The sequence below is a fragment of the Parasteatoda tepidariorum genome, chromosome 10 (assembly GCF_043381705.1).
Source record: "Parasteatoda tepidariorum isolate YZ-2023 chromosome 10, CAS_Ptep_4.0, whole genome shotgun sequence".
NCBI classification, from domain to species: domain Eukaryota; kingdom Metazoa; phylum Arthropoda; class Arachnida; order Araneae; family Theridiidae; genus Parasteatoda; species Parasteatoda tepidariorum.
In genome coordinates, this window is record NC_092213.1 from 37,826,493 (window position 1) to 37,848,244 (window position 21,752).

The 21,752-nt window shown below is 32.6% G+C and overlaps 2 protein-coding genes across 5 annotated transcripts in view; one reads left to right on the forward strand and one right to left on the reverse strand.

Moving 5' to 3' along the window:
• Positions 1-5,357: 5,357 nt before the first annotated feature.
• Positions 5,358-7,071, reverse strand: LOC139426652 (zinc finger and SCAN domain-containing protein 29). The gene is made up of 2 exons (XM_071186170.1): positions 6,688-7,071; positions 5,358-6,103 (listed from the first exon to the last, which is right to left on the reverse strand). The coding sequence occupies exons 1-2, from the start codon at positions 6,827-6,829 to the stop codon at positions 5,598-5,600; spliced, it is 648 nt and encodes a 215-aa protein (XP_071042271.1). The 5' UTR covers positions 6,830-7,071; the 3' UTR covers positions 5,358-5,597.
• A 2,166-nt stretch (positions 7,072-9,237) lies between these two features.
• Positions 9,238-21,752, forward strand: part of LOC122268406 (basic helix-loop-helix ARNT-like protein 2) — a 53,008-nt gene continuing 40,493 nt past the window's right edge. Inside the window, exons 1-8 of one of the 4 annotated variants that reach the window (XM_071186168.1) lie at positions 9,238-10,490; positions 13,076-13,189; positions 13,962-14,131; positions 14,900-14,985; positions 15,058-15,147; positions 15,994-16,096; positions 17,000-17,155; positions 17,596-17,731. In XM_071186168.1, coding sequence (XP_071042269.1) covers positions 13,113-13,189; positions 13,962-14,131; positions 14,900-14,985; positions 15,058-15,147; positions 15,994-16,096; positions 17,000-17,155; positions 17,596-17,731 — 818 coding nt within the window. In that variant the 5' untranslated portion in view covers positions 9,238-10,490; positions 13,076-13,112. Of the gene's footprint in view, positions 10,491-10,525; positions 11,193-13,075; positions 13,190-13,961; positions 14,132-14,899; positions 14,986-15,057; positions 15,148-15,993; positions 16,097-16,999; positions 17,156-17,595; positions 17,732-21,752 lie in introns of those variants that run through there. The other 3 variants (XR_011637884.1, XM_071186169.1, XM_071186167.1) reach the window with 3 other exon arrangements.

Genomic DNA, 21,752 nt, shown 5'->3' on the forward strand with positions numbered 1-21,752 from the left:
ATACATCATTAAATATAATATATCATTTCAAACAGCACTTGGATTGAATCTAGCATTAATGTCAGAATTGGATATCAATTTTTTTTTTTATAAATACAACACAGGATTACTGATATAATTACAAACAAATTTCAATTTACCATTAAATTGTATTCAAATATTTTGAGTACGAATAATAATCACTATTAATATTTGTTGAATGAATAATTTAACAAATTTCTTACTACCCTTATTATTCAAGAACAGAAGAATGAATTTCAGTAAAGTAAGTCAGAAAGCTGCTGATTTATTAATGAAATGATAATACAGTCGAACCCCACTACAATGAACACTCGGTTATAGTGAAATTTACTTTTTAGTTGTTCCGCTCCTACTCCTATTTAGATAATGTTATTTTAGTAGCTTATAGTGAACATTTGAGAAATTGGTGATTCGGTTATAGTAGTCTCAAAATTTATTTTAACAAATATTTTTTCATTTCTTCCTCTATAAACTTGCAGTTTTTGTCATGTTTACCCTTGTAGTTACGCCTCTAGCCCTTTTCTAATCAAAAGGGGGTAATTAAACTTGTGTTACAGCTCTCTTCCTAACCCTGCATTATCCATCTAAGACAAGATTCATTATGAAAGTATTGAAAATGGCAAATTCTGCAAAGAAAGAAATATTTCGATAGAGGACAAAAGTTAAAATTATGAAACATACTAAATATGGAACTATTAATGCGGGATATAAAAATTCTTGTGACCTAGCCTGTGCTTCATAATAAAGCAACAGAGCTTTCAGAAAATTTTGATTGCTGCGTGCTATAAATAAGAAAACTGATGTACAATATATATATACTACTAAATAAAAATTAAATTGCATCATAAAAAAACACCAATCCCTCAAGTTGAATTAGTGAAGGTACTGCTAAACGGTAGTAAATTCGGCTTGGACAGACCCCTGCAGTAAAATAAATATAATTTCGTCTCAAATTATATTTCAACAATTTTTTATTACCACTCAGAAAAATTATCCTGGAAAAAAAGTAAATGTTTGCAAGTGTTTTGTTAAAAAAACATAATATAATGACTTTTCTTTAAAAAAAATTTAAAATTTTCTCGGAAAACTTATGATTATGAAACATCAAATAAATCGTGGAAATTATTTCCTACAATTACTGATGTGCTTGTACAGAAAAATATTTTTCATAATTACAAAATGCTGAAAGTGAACAAAAATGAAGCTGCTGCAAGCGCCAGCGAGCAGGGGGCGAAGCCTCCTAGTATTCTCTTATTTCCTCTTCTCAGCCTAAAAGCTTGCAATTTCCGCACTGATGGTAAAAATCCATTTCTCCAAGATCACTGCCGGAGATTTTTAATTTGTTATCTCAACAAGCCCACCGACTTTTAAACTAGTGCACTTCGTGCGACACTAACCAATTTCAGTTCGAATAAAAAAACGATCAGTTTCGCGCTGGTTCAAAACTCGTTTCATTTTGGAACGACTGGTTTGGAACCAGTGCACTCAGAACGCGCCCTTAATTGAAATAAGTGATTTCTTTGATTAGATTTATAAGTTAACAAACATCATTGGTGTTATCTTTAAAATATTTGACGAAACTGAATCGTCTATGGCTTATTTTGAATCAATGGCTTCCGATGAGAAAATTCCCTTTTTTAAATGTCTCAGAATTTAAAAATCGGGCTTCGTAAAGAGTTTGCAATTGAACTCATTCAGTTTCATGTGGAATTACGTATACTTAGAATGTAGTGTGGAGCCGTTCAAAAAGTACATACACAAAATTGGAGAAATTTTAACCCCCTCCTCCCTTCGTACATTACTGTACATAAGGGGCGAGTTCCTTCATTCGTACTGGTTGCAAACTGGAAAGTAATTTGAAACGATCACGTGATCTTACTGTTTTCCGTTTCGAACCATATTTTAGGAACGATCAGTACGGAACTGTGGTTGCCAATAGCAACCAAGACGCTCTTCTGCCGACTGTTCGACTACAGCGCTTTTTGTAAGGAGTTGTAAACTTTAGGTCTTATGAAATAGTTGAACCTCACGCTTTTATTTTTTAATAATTTTATCAGTTTTTCTTCCTATTTACTAATAATCTTCTGTTGTACCTTAAGGACATTGGATTTTATAACTCAATTTAATTTTACCTTTTATTTAAACCAAGCACTCGTTTTTTAGACCAAGTTCATGGTGCGGTATAGCCATTTCTGGTTCTTGCGCCAAAAACACTTAATAACTAACTAACTCTTCCTATTTACTATATTTTATGATGAATCGAGAGTTGGTAAAAGCTTTTCTACTGTCCTCAGTAAATCAAATCTCAGACATGATGTTTGAGGAGGAGGACGAAGAACTTACTCTACTAAGGCTATCAAATGCTAAAAGAGAAAAGAAGCGTATTTGCATAAAAAAAACTATGTGGAGGATGTTGTTCGTCATTATAATAACCGAGATTTCAAATCACATTTTCGAATGGATAGATCGACTTTTGAAATTTTGTTCAACCTCATTAGTAAGGAAGAAATTCCTGGACCTGGAAGACCATGCATTCCGATGGAAAAAGCCTTATTAAGTGTTATTTGGTTATTAGCTAACCAAGAAAGTTTTTGGTAAGTTTAATATTTTTTAATTCAACTAAATTGCTTTTTTTATTATGGAGTTTATTAAGTCATTTTATGAACTATTGCAGCTGGTTTCATCCAGAGTTTACTGTTATGTTATAAATCTTTGTTTCTTATATTTGCATAATTTATTAAAATAAAATATCACCTTCTTCAGCAAATTTTTTAAAAGCAATAAGATTTTAATTCAAATGTTATAAAAAATAAAGTTTTTTTTTTCCTTTCAGATCTATTGCTGACAGATTTGATCTGACTAAATCTTCCCTATTTAGATGCCTTTTAAAGGTATCCTATATTTTGGAAAAGATGGCTCCAAATATTATTACTTGGCCAGATCCTGTTGTTGCTGAAAGTGAATTTCGTGAAATAAAAGGCTTCCCTGGCATCATCGGTGCTATTGATGGCTCCCATATAGCAATTAAAGCNCACCTGATTTGGCCAAGGACTGTTTTAGTAAATCTATAACATTAAAATTTTTTTAAGAAAAAAAATTATTAGCTTTATTTAGAATTTTAAACTACATATTTCTTTTTGAGAATTCTGATATCAAAAGAAATTTGATTATGCAGTTTTAAATAGTTCTTTACACAAATATTAAGTTATGTTTTACTATACTCTTCAACATATTAAGCATTTTAAAAAATTCAGGAAAAATTCTCGAATTTTTTTTGCTTTCCAGTTTTTACTTATTTAAATAAATAGCTAAAGAATGAATACAATCATTTAAACTAGATTTCAATTATTATCTGTTTAAATATTTTGATGCATATATATTTTTTTTGAAAAAGTTTCTTCTGCTTGGATTAGAATGAACTATTTCTTCTAAGGTGGTTTTTACACTCGAAGGAACTTGCCATCACTGGTGTTAAATAATTTGAGTAATGTTTCATGTAATTAGCCATATTGTCTCTTAGAAGAGACATATATTTAACCGTTTTTAGAAATTTGTTAAGAAATGGAATTTTTGTGTTTATTCAGTATTTTATTCTTTTAGTTAAAATTTTCTGTCACAATTGAAAATAAATTTATATTGTATGTATGCAGTATGTTCATTTTTATTACTCATCTGAAGAGGCGATATTTTCAAACACAATGTCTTTATAATGCAAAAGAAACTTTTTTTATTCCAACACAATTTGTGTTTATTAATGCAAGTAAAAGAAAATGTAAAAAAAACTTCTAAGATTCATAAGATATTGATTCTATCAATTGATAATGGTACATTTCAAAGGGACATCTGAGGGAGCAATTTATATTTTGAATTGGGGATACAGTTGCCTAGTTTAAAAAAATTTATTTGGCTACATTATTTTAGTTAGTGGAATCTTAGGCAATATGTATTCTGACTAATGTTTGTTGAGGAAACTAGTGTTAAGAGTAATAATTACTTACAAGTTATCACCTAGTAAACCTAGAGCAGAGGTCGCCAAAGTGGTCTATATAGACCCCCAAGGGTCTATTTAANGAATAGATAACGAAACATGTAACCTCAAACTAAGACAATCTTCCAAAATAACTTCGTATGCAAATTTTTTTCCGTCCGCCAATCAGGTGTATGCAGACTTTTGCGACTTGATAATTACTATACAAATCACAAAATTACCTAGAAATTATTATTTCTGAATATTTTTATTATGGAAAACAAATTCTTTAGAGAAAACTGAAGGAGTGATATGATTTTTAAAATTGAAATTTAATTGCTTTTTGAGAAACCTTTATTTTGATCAGTGTATGTAGATTTTTGTGACTGACTGTATATTTAGTCGTTTTTAGAAATTTGTTAAGAAATGGAATTTTTGAAAAATTTCAGGTTTCTCAGGATATATTTTCATCTTCTAGTTACATGCATTTGCTGCAGCCAAATGTATAAATAGGAATGCAGTGTTTATTAAATATTTTATTCTTTTAGTTAAAATTTTCTGTCACAATTGAAAATAAATTTATATTGTATGTATGCAGTATGTTCATTTTTATTATTGTAATTACTCATCAGAAGAGGCGATATTTTCAAACACAATGTCTTTATTAATGCAAAAGAAATTTCAACACAATTTGTGTTTATTAACGCAAGTAAAAGAAAATGTAAAAAAAAGCTTCTAAGACTCACAAGATATTGATTCTATCAATTGATAATGATACATTTCAAAGGGACATCTGAGGGAGCAATTTATATTTTGAATTGGGGATATAGTTGCCTAGCTTAAAAAAAATTATTTTGCTACATTATTTTAGTTAGTGGAATCTTAGGCAATATGTATTCTAACTAATGTTGGTTGAGGAAACTAGTGTTAAGAGTAATAATTACGTACAAGTTATCACAGTAAACTAGACGTTAACTAAATGGTGACAGTAAACCTAGAGAAACACTATAATAAATACAAAAATTTATTATAATATATAAAAAATATATTAAAAATTAAGCGTTAACAAAGTTCAAAGAATTAACATTTTTAACGAACCCAATTTACAATAAATCTCCAACTACTTTATTCTGGTATAATTTGGCTTGCATAAAATATTAAAAAATTTTCCATTCTTTTTTCTCACAAAGATGAAATATGATTAATATGCAGACAAATGTATTCAGCTCACTGGATATTCATTGCCTGACCCAATAAAAACTATCATCCAAAAATAACTGAACTTATACATACCTAATTTTACTGGCTTTTCATGAACGTATCTAAATACAGACAATATGATAAAAAAAAAACCATATCAAGCACTCACTTTAATTATTAAGAACAAAATTATTTATTTTACACATACAAGTGGAAAAGAAATGAAACATAAATGAAATTAAACAATAATAAATTAATTCAACTTGGATATAAGCTCTTTTAACAAGAAAAGGAATTTTTTTTTTTTTCCATCCTTTCCCTGTGCCTTTTCTCACAACTTTCCCTAAAAAGAGCAAAATAGTGAGGCTCTTCCTCTTCACGTTTTCGTTTCGGAGTAGGATTTGGCGTTCTACTTGGCTCTTCCTGAGCCGTAGAAGGATGGTGAAGGAAGGAAGGGGGAAGAAGGGGAACGTGCAGAGGATTCAGCTCTTCTCTCTGAATTAGATCGCACCTTAAATCCGGACAGGGAAGATGAAGCAGAGACAGGGTTGATTGTGGGTGCTTTGCAGAACATTGCATCTAATTCTTCATAAAATTTGCAAGTTATGCGCTTGCTACTTGAAAGCCGGTTATTGTCTTTCACCTTCCTGTAACTGGACAACAGTCCCTTGATCTTATTGTCACACTGGATGTGACTCAATTGATAGCCGTGCTTGGCCATAGCTGTAGCTATTTCAGTCCATATTGTTTTTTTCTTATTAAACTTGAAACGCTCCAGCTTCTCCTTATAAATAGAGAGCAAAAGCAGTGTAGCAGAATTGCTCCATGCAAACACATTTTTCCCTTGCAACAGTTCGCTGGTTTCTCCTTCTGATACGTTACCAGACAATGGCTCGTCAGGGTCGGCCCAAGAGTCTGTAAAAAAAATTTAAAATTAATAACAAAACTATTTGAAAGTCTCCAAAATTTTAAGACTAGACTATAATTGATGTATATAGGACAAAAACTTCATTATTGGCAATTTTTTTTCTTAAAAAAAAAACTTTGTGGTGTAAAACCCCTATCCCGTAGTATAATTCCTCTCACTACGCCCTGAATGAGCACACAAAGGCTACCCGCCACGAAAAGCTTAATCTGATTTTGACTACCACTCACTACATGCAATGAATTTAAGAATATATATGTAAATGCTTGTCAGGCATATGATGTTGTGTTTAAGATACAGTACAGAGGTCTGAGAGATACCTATTTCGTGTTTCATTAATATTTTCAAAAAATTCTTATTAATAGCAATGAAACGAAATTAACTTACTAATTTCATATAATAATAATATATATTAAAAAATACATAAACACTCTTCAACAGAGTATCATACGTACAGATATATGCATAATAATAATCATTGGAAGTTAAGAATAGATCATGGAATAGATAATAAATATTAACTTTTAGTACGTAATTTACCTTATCATTAACATAATTCTTTTATATAACATACCAAAAGTAAGAGAATCATTAATAGATTCACTTTCTGTAGGGCAATTCTTCACATGTTCTCTAATTTCCTCTTCTCGGCCTAAAAGCTTGCAATTACCACACTGATGATAAAAATCCATTTCTCCTATACAACTGCCGGCCATTTTTAATTTGTATTCTCAACAAGCACACCGACTTTCAAACTAGTGCACTTCGTGCGACACTAACCAATTTCAGTTCGAATAAAAAAACGATCAGTTTCGCACCGGTTTAAAACTCGTTTAATTTTGGAACGACTGGTGTGGAACCAGTGCACTCTGTGCGAATAAAGGAACGCGCCCTTAGAGTGTAGTGTGGGGCCGTTCAAAAAGTACGTACACAAAATTGGAGAAATTTTAACCCCCTCCCCCCTTCGTACATTACCGTACATAAGGTCTTACTCTCCCCCCCTTAGAGTACGTACATTCTATTAGTCTACCCCCTTTTTCATAAAAATTCAAATAATTATGTTTTAAATAAAATTAAATATTTATTTAAAATAATTTATTCACTTAAATTATTTAAACAATAACACCCAACTTAATCTTTGAATCAATAAATAAAACAATCTTATCTGATCGGTTTTGGATTTCGCGTCGGCAGTGCTGTGATTGGAGGAGGATGTTTTCAACCGGTACCAGAAAAAGTTTCGGGGAAAGTTTGGTGTTTGCAATTTTATATTTTGCGAGACAACGTTTTTTGAGAACTGATTTACTCATTCTAACAAGTGGTCGCCGAGTGAAAAAAAAAATACAAGAACAAACATATGTATAATACATGTGTAGGAAAAAGTCAAATTTAAATTTGTAGTCAAATTAATTTTCAATTCCGTATTTCAGTAATCAGCTCTTAGAGCAATAAATTAGCAATTCTTTTATCGAAAAAAAGCACCAAAATGAAAAATAACTTACAGAATAGGCTTTGGTGTTGTTAAATAACAAGCTTTATGTCTGGCGAGAGCTGAATTTGGACAGGCTTTCAAAATCATTAACTCATAAGAGCCAAGAACATCCTCACTGAGAGAGACGACATGATCTTTTTTCTGTGAAACACAACAGAAGTCTTGCAAAGGCACAATGTCATATTTTTTTTAGAGAGGATTTCTGCTTATCCCAATAACAAGACTTATCAGTAGAAGATATTTCCTCTAACGAAGAAACTGCATGCCTAAAATTAGAAAAAAATTATATAACCAAAAAGTTTTCATTCAATGAATTTTCAATAATAATAAGAAAAAACCCTATGATTCAATGACCTTTATACACACAAATTTTATACAAGGATTTGTATATAATAATTGTGGAATACCTTTTGTACCTAACATTGACCTGAATTGAAACATAACTATTATTCTAGTCACTGAATAATAATTAATGAATCAGAAATGTAAGAAATGAAATAAACTAAGTTACTAAGATTTGATAAGCAAAATGCAAAACAAAATTTTTAAAAAAGTTATAGCAAATTGATCTTACAATAAGAAAAAAAATCATTGTAGTAAATAATTTGGCTAATAACTCAGCAATTAAATTGAACACTTTTCAACAGCCTAATTATGCATAATTAGGCTGGTTATATCTGCTAAATAAATATGTTTCAAAGCATAAATTCACAAAAAAACTATAAGGAATGAAAAGATACAATGAACCTGGCATTTTCCATCCATGCATTTTTAATCAATAACAATCTGGGTACTAATTTTACTGAGGCCATAATTAGATGATTATGTTGATCAAATTACTGAAAAAAGTCTACATTTTGAATTCAGGATTACACAGTATAATCTAGATACTAATATTACCGAGATCGTTACTAGAGATTCTGTTGATCACGTTTACAAAACGTGCCTATACTCTGAATATCAAAACATTATCTAGAAGTTCTGCCACATTATTCGGCAAACTAATAGAAACAAAATTGATAAACCATACATAAAAGAGAATACCCAATTACCTGTTACAATACAACAACACTGCAGCCACATGCTTGCAGACACGTCCAGCACCAGCAGGACAACTGTAATTAAATTGTGATATGCCGTATCCATTTCCAGACATTCTTTTAAATAAAGCACCTTCAATTACATACGGAGAAGAATTTAACTTCGTAGAACGAAGGCAAACCGCATAAATGATTCTTTTCCGCGGTAATGGCTGCTTTACAACACCACACGTTAGAATGTGGTTTGAATTAATTATTTTTTCACCTTCAGTGATGCTCCTGGATTTTTCGTCCCTTTCCAGATACATGCTAAAATATCTAATAATTTAATAAAATCCATCACTGGACCATAAAATTAAGCTAGGTAGTACAAAAATGCTCAGTTATCACTCAGTTATACACTGGGAAACAGGTACACCACCATTCTCGTTCCAGACTCCGAAGAGTAAGGTTGTATTATAACCAAGCTCTGCGCTATCATAGCAAACCATCGTTCCGGCCGCGGAGAGAAGACCTTCCGTACTCAACGTGAACCAGAACTGGATTTCGCTGAGATTAGAAGGAAACAGAGGAGTTATGCCTTTTTATTGAATTATGGGACTTCTTTCGATGAAGACTTCGAGCACGCACAAAGACAAGCGATCAACATTGATGCCGAGATTGCTAAAGGTTACGAACAAGTACTCGACCATTCACATCGAACGCCTTTACGAGAAGAAGTTCTTAGCCGAAGAGATGCTAATATTGAAAAGTATTAGAGACTCCCCAGCTATTCAGACGATGGTGGAAGCCGCAGCTGCAAAGACTGATACAGCCATTGAGACACCTGAACCTGAATTGACTACAGTTCAAACTGAAACAGTACCAGAGCAGCCCAAGCAAACACCTGAAATCAGTGCTGAAAATTCCACGGAACAACCGGAATCCGAGCCCCAAAGAAAAAGAAGAAGAAAACTCCCACTCCAGAACCCACAGAGAATATGGACATCCCAACTACTAACAACATCTCGTAGCCACATCCCCAGATGAGACAACAGATCAGATAGAAATTCCTCAGAAGAATTGCAGAAAACTCAAATTCCTAGTTAAAGGACTCCCAATAGACTCTAAGATTCCCATCTTGGAAGAAGAACTCACAGCTAGCGGTCATCGGCCAATCAGAATAGAGCAGTTCAAGAAGAGGCGTGGCGAAGGATATAAGGTCCTCCCCCTTTTCCTGATCCTACTTCCAGACAGCCCTGAGAATAGAGAATGCATCAACATCACGCAGCTTCTTTCTACTACCGTGCAGATAGAGCGATTTAGAGGAGGTCGCTTTGAAGTCCAATGTTATCGGTGCCAAAAGTTTGGCCATACCCAAAAGAACTGTCCAAATGAACCTGCATGTATGAAGTGTGCGGGAGCCCATTTTACATTTCAATGCACCAAGCCCAAAAGCCTTCCTGCTACCTGCATCAACTGCGATGGAGATCACCCTGCCTGTTTTTCAGGCTGCGGTGCCAGGCCAAGGAGAAAACCACAGCAGAAGCAGAGACAGCCCAAGAGTGCCAGCGAAACTGCAAACAGATTCCTGCAGATCTTCCGGGAGCTGCAAGAACTACTACAGAACGAGAAGTTAGTCCAATTACTCCGATCCCTACTTCCCGAAAACAAGACATAGTGATCCTCACTACTCCATGACGCCGACAACTCAGCCAAGCCACCATCTTATTTCTACTTAGAATCATCATCCCACTATCCACCTTAAGAAACTACCTCATTGAACCTATCACAAGATGAAGGGGTAAAGGGCCGTTCCGGCCTCAGGCACCCCGAACAACCTAAAAGAACGAACGAACGAAACAGGTACAACCTCAGATTGTATTACCTTTTTCTGACGCCATTTGCCCGAGACACCTGCGCCACCTATAGTTTATTTGAATTGCGAATTCCAGTGTTGCGGAATTAATTCTCACTCTTAATTTTATTATATGTAAAGATTTGCGGAAACAAGACAAGTTTATTATAGGCCACATCATTGGCCACAATCGATCCAAATATTGCAACGCATTGCCGAAATAGCTTTCATGTTAAAGCGGCTTAAAACGCTGGAGATAATGGAAGTCGAAGTTCTTAACTCGAAGAATAATAAAGTTTACGTTTTGGCTACAGATAACGGGCTGCTTATTTTCTTTTTGGTACTAATATTTCGGTTTATCAAATGTCATGCCAATTGAATGATTTTGAATAAATTGTAGTGAAGCATTAGTTAAAATGCATTTGACTTATTATATTCTTAAATGATTTGTTCAGCTCGGCTAAAATCCTCCTTTGTCCTGCTTCAAACAACTTGTGTGTATATAGGTCGGGATATCGTTTCCTGTGTTTTATTCATGCAATTTACTTGATGAGTTCTTGAAATGAATGTAGAAGGTTTTAAGAGTGTACAGATTTGTAAATAAAGTGTTGCTACGTAAACATGCTGTTTTTTTACTCGGATATATATTTTTGTGACATTTACTATTGGATAGTAAATAAAGCTACTTCATGAACTATAGACCAGTAATTGTAAGTAAGATAAACAATCCCTATTTGTATTAGTTGCATTTTGATTTTTTTTTTTATTGTAATAGATCTGTGTTTTCTGTAATAAATGATGTCTCCACTATAGACAAATTTTTTTGTGTTATCTCTGTTGTCCCCCCAAAACTATTGTGAATTTTAATGTAATGTAATAAAATGAAGGTAGGAAAGTAAGTTTTCCAACTACCATTATAATATTGCTGTTACTTAAGTAAATTTCAGTTATAAACCAAATATTTTTGTGAAAGAGTTTTAGGAGTAACAGGGACTTGCCAAAAGTTATAAAATCTTAGAAGCTAGATAAAATTTTTAAGAACTACCATATTAAACAATAAATTTTGTCTTTTTTTGTATAAACTTGCTGTTTATAGTTCTGTATATTCCAGTATATAAGTATACTTCTATATTTGTTTACCAGATAGCAAATTTCTGCTATATTCGTTGCATAAGTCAACCACTAAAACACAAATATGAAATTTATTTGTTACAAAATCTTTTAAAAGGTGTTGAATTTTAAATTCTTTGAAGTGTGTGGTGCAGTGATTATTAATAATTAAGTGAGAATGTAAATTTGAGATAGGTATATCAATAGCTCTAGCAGCAGATCTCACACTGTAGTTTTCAATCATCGAAAGACATTCACTAATTTTGCTTTCTTGAAGCTAAATTTCATCCTAGTGCATCACCTTACATAACAATTTGGGATTATTTTATTGCACATCCATTCGCTAAGTAACAAATATATGAACCGCGATCTTTCTGAATTATTCTACAGTAGTATACACACACAAAAAAGAAATAAAAATCAAAATATCATTGAAATTTTCTTCAGTGAGTAACCTGGCTAATTCTGCTTCATCAATGCTAACATTGGGTTTTCTATAAACCACCACATCTTGTCTTGTGATGACATTTTAGCATGTTGTTTCTTTTCCATACAATCTTGATCTCTTAGCGAGCATTCAAAACGCAACACAGAGGAAGCAGGAAAGGGAAAGTACTGGGTGCAGAGAACGGAGCGGTCACAAGGACAGTGAAGTTGCTCATAAAACTTGATTCCTCCATTCCGTTTCGCAATGCAAGGGATGGTGCCACTAACTTGACACGGTGGTATTTGCGGGCAGTGCAATGTATGTTCTTGCCTGATCTCCGTGCAGATCCCGCTCCGAAGATTTTGCAGAACAGGCCACAAGAAAAATGTGCCCGAAAGTTACGAAGAATTTTAAAAATACAGTAGTAGGGAACCGATTATCCGGAACGAGCGGGACCATCGCTATTCCGGATTACTGATTTTTCCGGTTTTCTGAATCGCTACAAAAAGCCATTTTTTTCATTGTTAAACCCAACTAAAAAAAAATTATTTGGAAATAATCTTAAAAAAAAGAAAAAAGAAAAAGTGATGAAGTTATACACTTATAATTATTTCCAAAATGATGGTAAGGTAAACATCATTCCAAAAAGAAAGAAAAATCTTAAGCGGAAAAAAAACATTTTTTTACAAAAAAAATGGCGGAAAAATTTATCAAATTTCGTTTCGGTTTTTTGGTTTTCTGATTTCCGTATAACGGGTTCTGTATTGTAGTTTTATTAGCACAGACAAAAACTGTCATGTCACCGCCAATGTTAGGTGTTTCTGCCACTGGATCTTACAACATCTACATTTAATTTGCTGTTGCCACTTTGAAAAATACTTACAATTCAGTTAGTATCATGTTTCAACCGTTAAATAATATGAATATTATTAAAGACTTAATTTCAGATTCTAGTAATGCATAACATTACAATAGGGTTAAATTAGTTTAAGTCAATATACTCTGTTTAGTGTATTGTTGTTAATGATTTATCTATTTTTTATTTTAAAATTTCAGTGGAAGTTATTTGGTTTCCAGTGCCCTGAAGTTTAAAATGGAAGAAAAGACAAATCTTAGTGATGCATCTGCTTCTTCCTCCAGTCCTGATCCCTCTTCTTCCTCCAAAATAACGTAAATGAGATTCTTATGAATTATAAAATAATGTGTGATTTTGTAACATTCCAACTTTGGATTTCAATTATACTTAAGTGAATATTAAACTCAAGCTTAAATTTGAGGGCAAACAATAACACAAACATTAATTATTAATTTGCATGACAATGTAATGCCATAACTATAAAAAAAATTTTCAATAACTATTACACAAGTATTCACACATGTACTTGTGAAATCTTTGGTAATAACTCAGTCTTTGACAAATGCTAAACATGGCTGGATCCTGCTTGATTGCTGCGCAAATGAATCTTCTCATTCAATACATTATCAGTTTTTTTTTCAGGTTAAAAAATTACTTTTTATATGGTTTGTTGTTGTTGTTCATTTACGTCGCACTAGAGCTGCACAATGGGCTATTGGCGACGGTCTGGGAAACATCCCGGAGGATGATCCGAAGACATGCCATCACAATTTTGATCCTCTGCGGAAGGGATGGCACCCCCGCTTCGGTAGCCCGAAGACCTGCTCGCGAAGTCAAGCACTTTACGGTAGCACAGTTTAACGAGGACCAATACTGCACACCCTCGGTCCCGACGCAGACTGATCCAAGTGGTCACCCACCCGCACACTGACCGTAGCCAGTGATGCTTGACTTCGGTGATCTGCTGGGAACCGTGTCTTAACGATCAGTCCACTGCGGGACTTTTATAAGGTTTAAAACAGACTATTTAGATAATACATTAACACAGTTAATTAAAATAACAGTATTCATATGGTTTAATTTCAGCGCTGTGGCACGTGTTCAGAGGAATGTGGCTGAAAAACAAAGAAGGGATAAACTGAATGGTTATATAAGTGAGCTTGCAACAATTGTCCCAATAGTCTCGAAAGCAGCTAAACGCATGGATAAAACAAGTATCTTGAGGTTGAGTGCTGCATATTTAAGAATATGTAAAAGTAAGAAAATATGTCAGTTCTTTATTTTCAATGAGAATTTATCTTAGAATGATTGATATGTTTTTAATTATTTTTTCTTTTAAATTGTTTTATTTTAGTTATATGTTTGAGCTGAAAATGAGGCCATGCAATTCTCTATTTTATTAAATTAGATTTTTTGATAATTTAGGTTAAAGTTCTGTTAGTATTCCAAATATTGAATTTTGATACGATTCTTTTTTAGTGTTATTTAATTGCTGACTTTTGTATGATAGTTGTTACCTGTATATATTTCCAAGTCTTCTTCTTTTATTTCTATTTGTCACATATCTGAAAAATACTGATAATCCTTCGACCAATCGACCCTTCCGGTTCGGATCGACCCCCGCTTATGTTAAATAGACCCCTGAGGATCTATATAGACCACTTTGGTGACCTCTGGTCTACAGGGTCGACTTCCTTTCCCGAAACGAAGCCTCACAGTCCGTGGTTTCATTCCGAGAAGCATTTCCATTCGTGATAATTTAATACTGTTGAAGACTTCCATTTCGAAAAAAATAACAAATAATTAAGGCATCATTAAAAGTTGTGTTCCACTTTTAAAATTTTACTTTTATCTGTATTCATATATCCCCTCTTAAAATAATGAAATATTTTTGTATTTGTGAGTTCAGCAGTGAAGGAGAAATTTTTTTCCCACACTTATGACAGTTTGGGATTCTTAGTATTCATATATAAATGTAATTTTTAATTCCATTGCAACATTTTAAAAAACTGCTTTTCTAATAGGTCCATTAAGTGGAAGAAAAAGGTTAAAATCTTTTAAATGGTGTCCATCTTTTTTAAACCCTGATCAAGTTAGAGATATTCTTGAGGTAAAAATACTATAACTTTATATTTATGTAATTATTCTATTTTAAAATATTAATGTATAATTTTAATTGCAGTCTGTAGATGGATTTCTACTAGTTGCAGAGTCCAATGGAAAAATTCTATTTACGTCTCGAAGTGTTGAGCGTTATCTTGGTCATCAAGATGTAAGATTTTATCAGCCTTAGCATGTTCATTTATTATTAATGAATAATATGTGTTTAGCATATAAATTGATATAGAAAAGACATGAATACAATTAATTTTAATAGAAGATGACTTAATGCCGATCAAATTTGGATCCTTTTTGTTATGTGCTAGGGTATATTTAAATGTCCTAATATATAAAAAGCAATTTTTAACCATACAAGAATTTTTGTAGTTTTATTTTATTCTTTTGTAGTGTCAAAATTGGTACATATCGTCTACAAAGTTTCAGAATAGAAAAAAAAACATGTGAAAGGGGCTCGAAATGAAAATTAGTTTTTGAAATTACGATGGAATCAGCGCAAATCAAACACTTCAAAAAAGGGATAGCTCAAATTTAAAACTCGCTTGTGATATTAAATGTATGATAATTTGTAAAACCATAGGAAAACGACAAAAAAGGCAATGAATTAATGCTGAAGAAAACAATTAGCAACTTAAGTACCATTTGGAAGAAATATATGAGAAAACTTATTTTTGTCACTCTTAGTAAAGAACTCTTCACAGATTGAAGTATTTAGTGATCGCTTGTTATTTTAAATCTTTTCCCTGTTTTAGTAAGATATTTGAAAAATTCTAGAAATAGTCTGCAGACATTATCAAAATTCTACAATGCTGTCTTTGCTACCAATTATAAAAAACATAAATCTTCTGAAAAAAATTTGATCTACCTAGAATTTTCAGAAAAGTTTTTTCAATTTATTGTGTTTCTTTGCAGCAGAATGTGTTTAACATATTGTTTTTATGTATTTTATAAACATAAAATTATATCTTAGGGCTTTATACATTTATTATTTTTTGCTTAGATTGACATAGTGGGACACACAATTTATATGTTTATTCACCCAGAAGATGTAGAAATGGTTAAATCTGAATTAAATAGTTTACTTTTTGCCTTTTCAGAAAAAGGTGAGTAAATAGATGTTTAAATATCAATTAATCAAGTCTTCTCTATTTCTCTGTAGCTTTGTTCCTTTTTCTGAAAAATTTGCTTTGTTAAATTCAATTTGTTTCTTGTTATACCGCTTTTACCAAATAGAAACATAAACTTTTAGAGTTTGTTTGAAGTTATAGCAAAATAAAGTTAATAACATTCTACTGCCATTCTGACAATTTGTTCCCTGTTCTGTTGAAGTTATTGATCGTCATGCCAGCAACAATGTATTGTGCTAGCATGTGAACTCTGAATGAGAGTCTCAACTGAGAAAGAGAGACAGTTTTCTATCTACTTTAATAAATTATGTTTTAGATTTCTCAGCGCACATTGACAGTCATATTTATTTATTTTTTTTTTTTTTTTACCTTTCAAAATTGCTTTAAATGATAACATCTCAGTTCTCCAGTAATACACTTTTATTAATCACAGTCTCATATGAGCCTATGTACAATAATTTCTACTTGTCCACCTACTCGCAGTTTAAAAATTTATTGTAAATATGATTCTGTTTAATTGCAACAAAAATAACTCAAACATAAATAAAGTAATGAAATTTTAAAAATACTAACGTGAAAAATCATATGAACTCCCAAAGGCAATGATAAAAATACTATACATACTTCAATAAAATTATCAAACCTATGGTATTTTAATGATTTCTAATGTCTATCTTGAACTACCTGGTTTTTCCCATTTTTCCAGATTGAATAACACCCTATATTTTTTAAGTGTCGTTGTGATGGCATTGTTAAGAAAAAGGTAAAATGAAAAATACAGGAATTGTGAATTTAAATTCTTACGTATTTTAATATTTTGTTTTGGAAATGAAGGTACACTTAGTATTTGCTATTCTTTTTGATTGCTTTAATTTTTAGATTGCACTAACAAAATACCTCGATGCTCTTTTTACTGTCGAATGAAGGAGAAAAACCAACCTCGATCAGAGGTTCAGACTTATCAGTTTGTTCATATAATGGGTGCTATGACTCCAATTGAAGAGGAAAGTGCTTCTGAAAATTCTCCAAGAAAAGGTAATAAACTTATATGTTTAAAAAATATGAATATATATAATATTAAATTTTAATAAGTAACTTTTCTATATTTAACACTAAACATACCAACACTTTTCAATACAATACAACATACAAAAACGGGTCTTTTGACCTGTTATGGTGTGATTAGTGTTAAAACTGCCATGATTATAGATATGAATTTTCATATCTTACACTAGTGGAAAAGATTTTCCTTAATTTTTATCCTATATTTAAACAAATATTTTAAAACGAATTAGTTAACAAATCAGTTTTTCTTCCCCATTTCTTTTTCGACACAAATGACATTACTTTTGTTTTTGTACAAAAAAATATTTTTTATGCAGTTTTCTAAAAATTTGTGCTCAACTTAGTGTGAATGTTGTTAGTGAATCATTTGTATATTATTTTTAATTAAGTTTCTTATTGAAATTTGCTAGCCTCACCAACATTTAAAGCCTTCATCAGAGTTGTTGATGCTGATCCTTACAATCAGCTGTCTCTTGAAGAAGCTATTGCTGATGAATACATTACACGGCACAGTTTAGATGGAACAATTATTTTTGCTGATCATAGGTATGTTATATGGTTTACTGTAGTTCATAAGCCAAATTATAAAGGATAAGTTGTTAATCTATGATTTATGATGTTGTATATTTTCAAAGATTTGGCTGTGCAATAGCTTCTTTAAAAAATGTAATTTAATCTAGTAATTAATTTATTGCTTAGTTGCATTGTTTGTTAATTTAAATAAAATTATTGTTTGTTTAAAAAATCATTAATTTGTTTTAGAGTTACACAATTTTTCAGCAAAAACCTTTTAGCATAGCAAGGTATGTGGCACAATAATGTTATATTTGCTTTATGGAGACATATAACAGTACCTAAAAATGTGTCTCTCATTAATTTGAATTGCGTTGTGAATATGAATAACTAGTTAGTGGAGAAAAATAATTAATATTCCTTGATAATTACTCATCACTATCGAACCGTTTCATTAATTTAATTATGAAATTAATTAAGAAAAAATTAGAATTAACAATTTACTATTCTAGTTCAAGTCTAAATCAACACGTGTGGATCGACACGTGCTTCACTAATACTTAAATCTAATTGCATCTAGGCTTAGATTTCTTAATAAAATTATTTATCTTGATTTAATATTTTATTATTTTTATGCAATCAAAGTAATTCAAGCATTTTCCTCCAAATAAATTATTTAAGCTAATCTAAAATCAGGTTCGAGCCTGTCAGGAAAATATTCAAATATATAACTAAAAGCTACTAAAATCACAATAACTGCCTAAAGTGAATCAATTAATAACTGCTAATAAATGAGAGTTAAGTTTATATAAAATTACAATATTTATTGAAAATCATATTAATCATGTTCAGCTCAAACAATTAAGTATAACATTCCTCATGTGGTTTAACATTCTAAAACAATTAAGTATAACATTCCTCATGTGGTTTAACATTCTAATTTAAACATGACAATGAAAATCATTACTAATCATTTTAATACAATAAAAAAAGATTCTCTGGAGCAGGGAAAGATAAAAAAAAATATTAAGTTTTCATTTCATATTAAGTTAAATTAGCGCGAGCACGTGGCACAGCTACCACGAAGTTAAGTTTAATTATTAGAATTACTTATTTGATAGGATCCTACGGATTTAATAAATAAAAAAAAATAAATTAGTTTATTTAAATTTAGCGTTAAACGAAGCAATATGAAAAGAAATAGGAAAACTTATCGTGATGTCCATCGGGAGATAGGGACGCGTCCGTCCCGCCGCGTTAACTTGATTCGGACCCTGCAGGCGCCAGTCACGACCATCACCTCGGGAAGCTAAGAGAGAAAAAAAAAAAAACTCTCCCTTCGTAGATCGCGCGCCACACCGTCCACGCTGCACAGGTTCGATGACGACATTATTTCGTCACAGCTATAGCTACTACCTATTGGTGGTTCGCTCGTACGTCAGAGCGGGAAAAAGAGAACTTGAAAACAGGGAATAAATAATTAATGAAAGGGATTTAGGGAAAACAAACATTACCTGCTCCAGGTTGAAATAATACCTTAACCTGCTTCCAGAGATTTAATACCCTAATATAATACATAGTTTTTCTTCATTTCCAAAATACTTGATTATACATTCACATACATTATGATGTCTGGCTTTTAAAGCAAAGCCCAGCGATATAACAATAATAACTATTGCGGAAAAAAACAAAACAGGGATATCCTTATCAAATGCACTGACCCATTAGTTGGTGGTGGCAGAGTGTGGTTATTTATTACACAGTAGAGAAACTTATAACAAAATAACTACTTATAAAAATAACGTATAACAGGTAACAGAAGATTAGCAACAAACATAAATTTGTCCTTATACTGGTTTGAGAGGAGGCTCTGCTGTTATGTAACTAAAGACTGTCTTCATTAATTTGTTAATGATGACAGAAAGTGAACTTTGTTGACATCACAGCCCTCTTTTGCCCTAGGAATGAACAAAGTCTTTGAAGCTGCTTGACCGGTTGATAGTATGTCTTGCACTCAAAGTCTGTTCTGCTACAAGAATAGAAAAAGATTCTTGTTATGAGATTGTATTCTCAACGACTATACTCTGAGAATTTACACTGGTATTACAGATGGTACTTTCGTCTCAGGACTCTGTGACTCATTCGACAGAGATGCCATACTGGGATCAGAAGAAGCAATCAGATGATCTGGAATATGCTTTCACATTTGATTTACGTAACGTTATTATATCACCACCTGTTGTAACAGCTTGGTAAGAAACTGAACCTGTGCGATTAATCACCGTTGCTGGAAAGCACTTTGGACCTTGTTCCTTGCTCTGCACAAAAACTGGATCGTTGACAGTTCTCAGTTTCCTCCTCATCAGCAGTTCTGCAGGACTAGCGCCTATTGTCATGGAAGGAGTGCATTGCTGTTGAAGAAGGAACTTTGCTAGACATTCGTTTAAAGCCTGTTTATCAAAATTGAAAGTGGAGTTATTTCGAGTTAACTGTGTAAGTGGAAGAGCGTTTTCAGCAAAATTTTGTACAAATCTTCTATAAAACCCCAATTAATCCAAGAAAAGATTTGACTTCCGTTTTATTTTTTGGAATTTTAAAACTATCAATAACTGAAATATTTGAGTCATCGGGATAAACTTTCCCATCACTAATTTGGAAACCCAAATATTTAATTTTGGACATTAAAAATTTACATTTAATTTTAAATTATATTGCCGCAGTCTACTAAAAGCAAGTTTAAGTTTTTCTAAGTGATCATGTATGTTATTTTTTGAAGCTATTATGTCATCTAAATAAACCGCAATTTGGAGTGGCTAAAGGCCAGCTGAAACAATTTGCATTAGGCGTTGAAAAGAGTTTGGAAAATTTTTTAGTCCAAACGGTACCCGATTCCATTAATAAAGTACACTATCGGTGACGTACGTGGGACTTGAAACTTTTGTTCACGCTAATATCCAGAGGTTGCTGGATTTTTTGTTAAACCTCTTGGAATAACGCTAAGTTCAGCACCGATGTTTTTTTTTTAGCTTCCGCCTTTACACTGTCTTTTATGTGTGCCCTCATGGAATCCATAATTAGTACTCCTTTGGAATTGAAAAAGGCACCTTCTCTCTTCTTCCAAATTTCTTGAAACTAATAGAGCATAATGTCCTCGTTGCACCAACCCTTTTCATCGCACCGTATTACGACGCTTCGAGTATTAATTTTCCTTGGGAATTGTTTTTTTCTTAAAGATTAAGAGCGGCTTCAACTTTGTGCCGTCAGCACAGCAGGCGAGCTTTACTGTGAAATGGTTCTTTTCTTGACCAGTTGTTATTGATACTGTTTTCACTCCACAAGTATAGATGATGCGATTCGGTGGACAATCAAATGTTAATGGAACTTCGTCCATATTTATAATATTTTTTAGGGAATACTTCCCTTCTGCAATAACTTTCCTTGTAAGCTGAAGGAAAGAAGCTTTTATTTCATCTACGTCGTCCAGAACAGCCTGACACATTGTTGTTCTGCTTCGAACTCTCAAGTTTTTACGACGCATGAAGCGGTAAACCCAATTTATTCCTCCCTTGAAATCCGTTATCTGCATCTGTTCTGTCATGGACTTCGCTCGGAGACGGATTTTAACTGTTGAAATGGAGTGTCCGGAATTTCTTTGGTCGAGAACCCATCTCAGTAAATTTTCCTCTAAAGTTTGGCCATTTTGCGTTTCCGTGCCGATTGGATAGCTTTCTGCCCATGCTTTTTAACTCATCCTTTTGTTTGCGCCAATTTCTCACCGCTTTCTCGTCCACTTCAAAATAACGGCCCACTTCTCTATTTCTTTCTTTTTCAGCTTTCACAACTACCTTGGGTTTAAACTCAGCAGTAAAACTCCGACAATGTTTCACAAACGTAATGTTGGATCAATGTTATCGAAGATGAAAGACAAAATACGAAAACAAAATACTGTGCAACTTGCTTTCCTCGTGATAAGTGGTAATGAAATACGACCTTCGACCCCACTCACTCGGTGTTGTCAAACCACGTGATTTAGCAAATAGCGGGAAAAAGAATG

Excerpts from the sequence above, each read along its gene's own strand:
- LOC139426652 (XM_071186170.1), bottom strand. The coding sequence starts at position 6,829 with ATGGCCGGCAGTTGTATAGGAGAAATGGATTTTTATCATCAGTGTGGT. Across the intron at positions 6,104-6,687 it reads TAATGATTCTCTTACTTTTG|ACTCTTGGGCCGACCCTGAC; the intron begins GTATGTTATATA and ends TTTTTTTTACAG.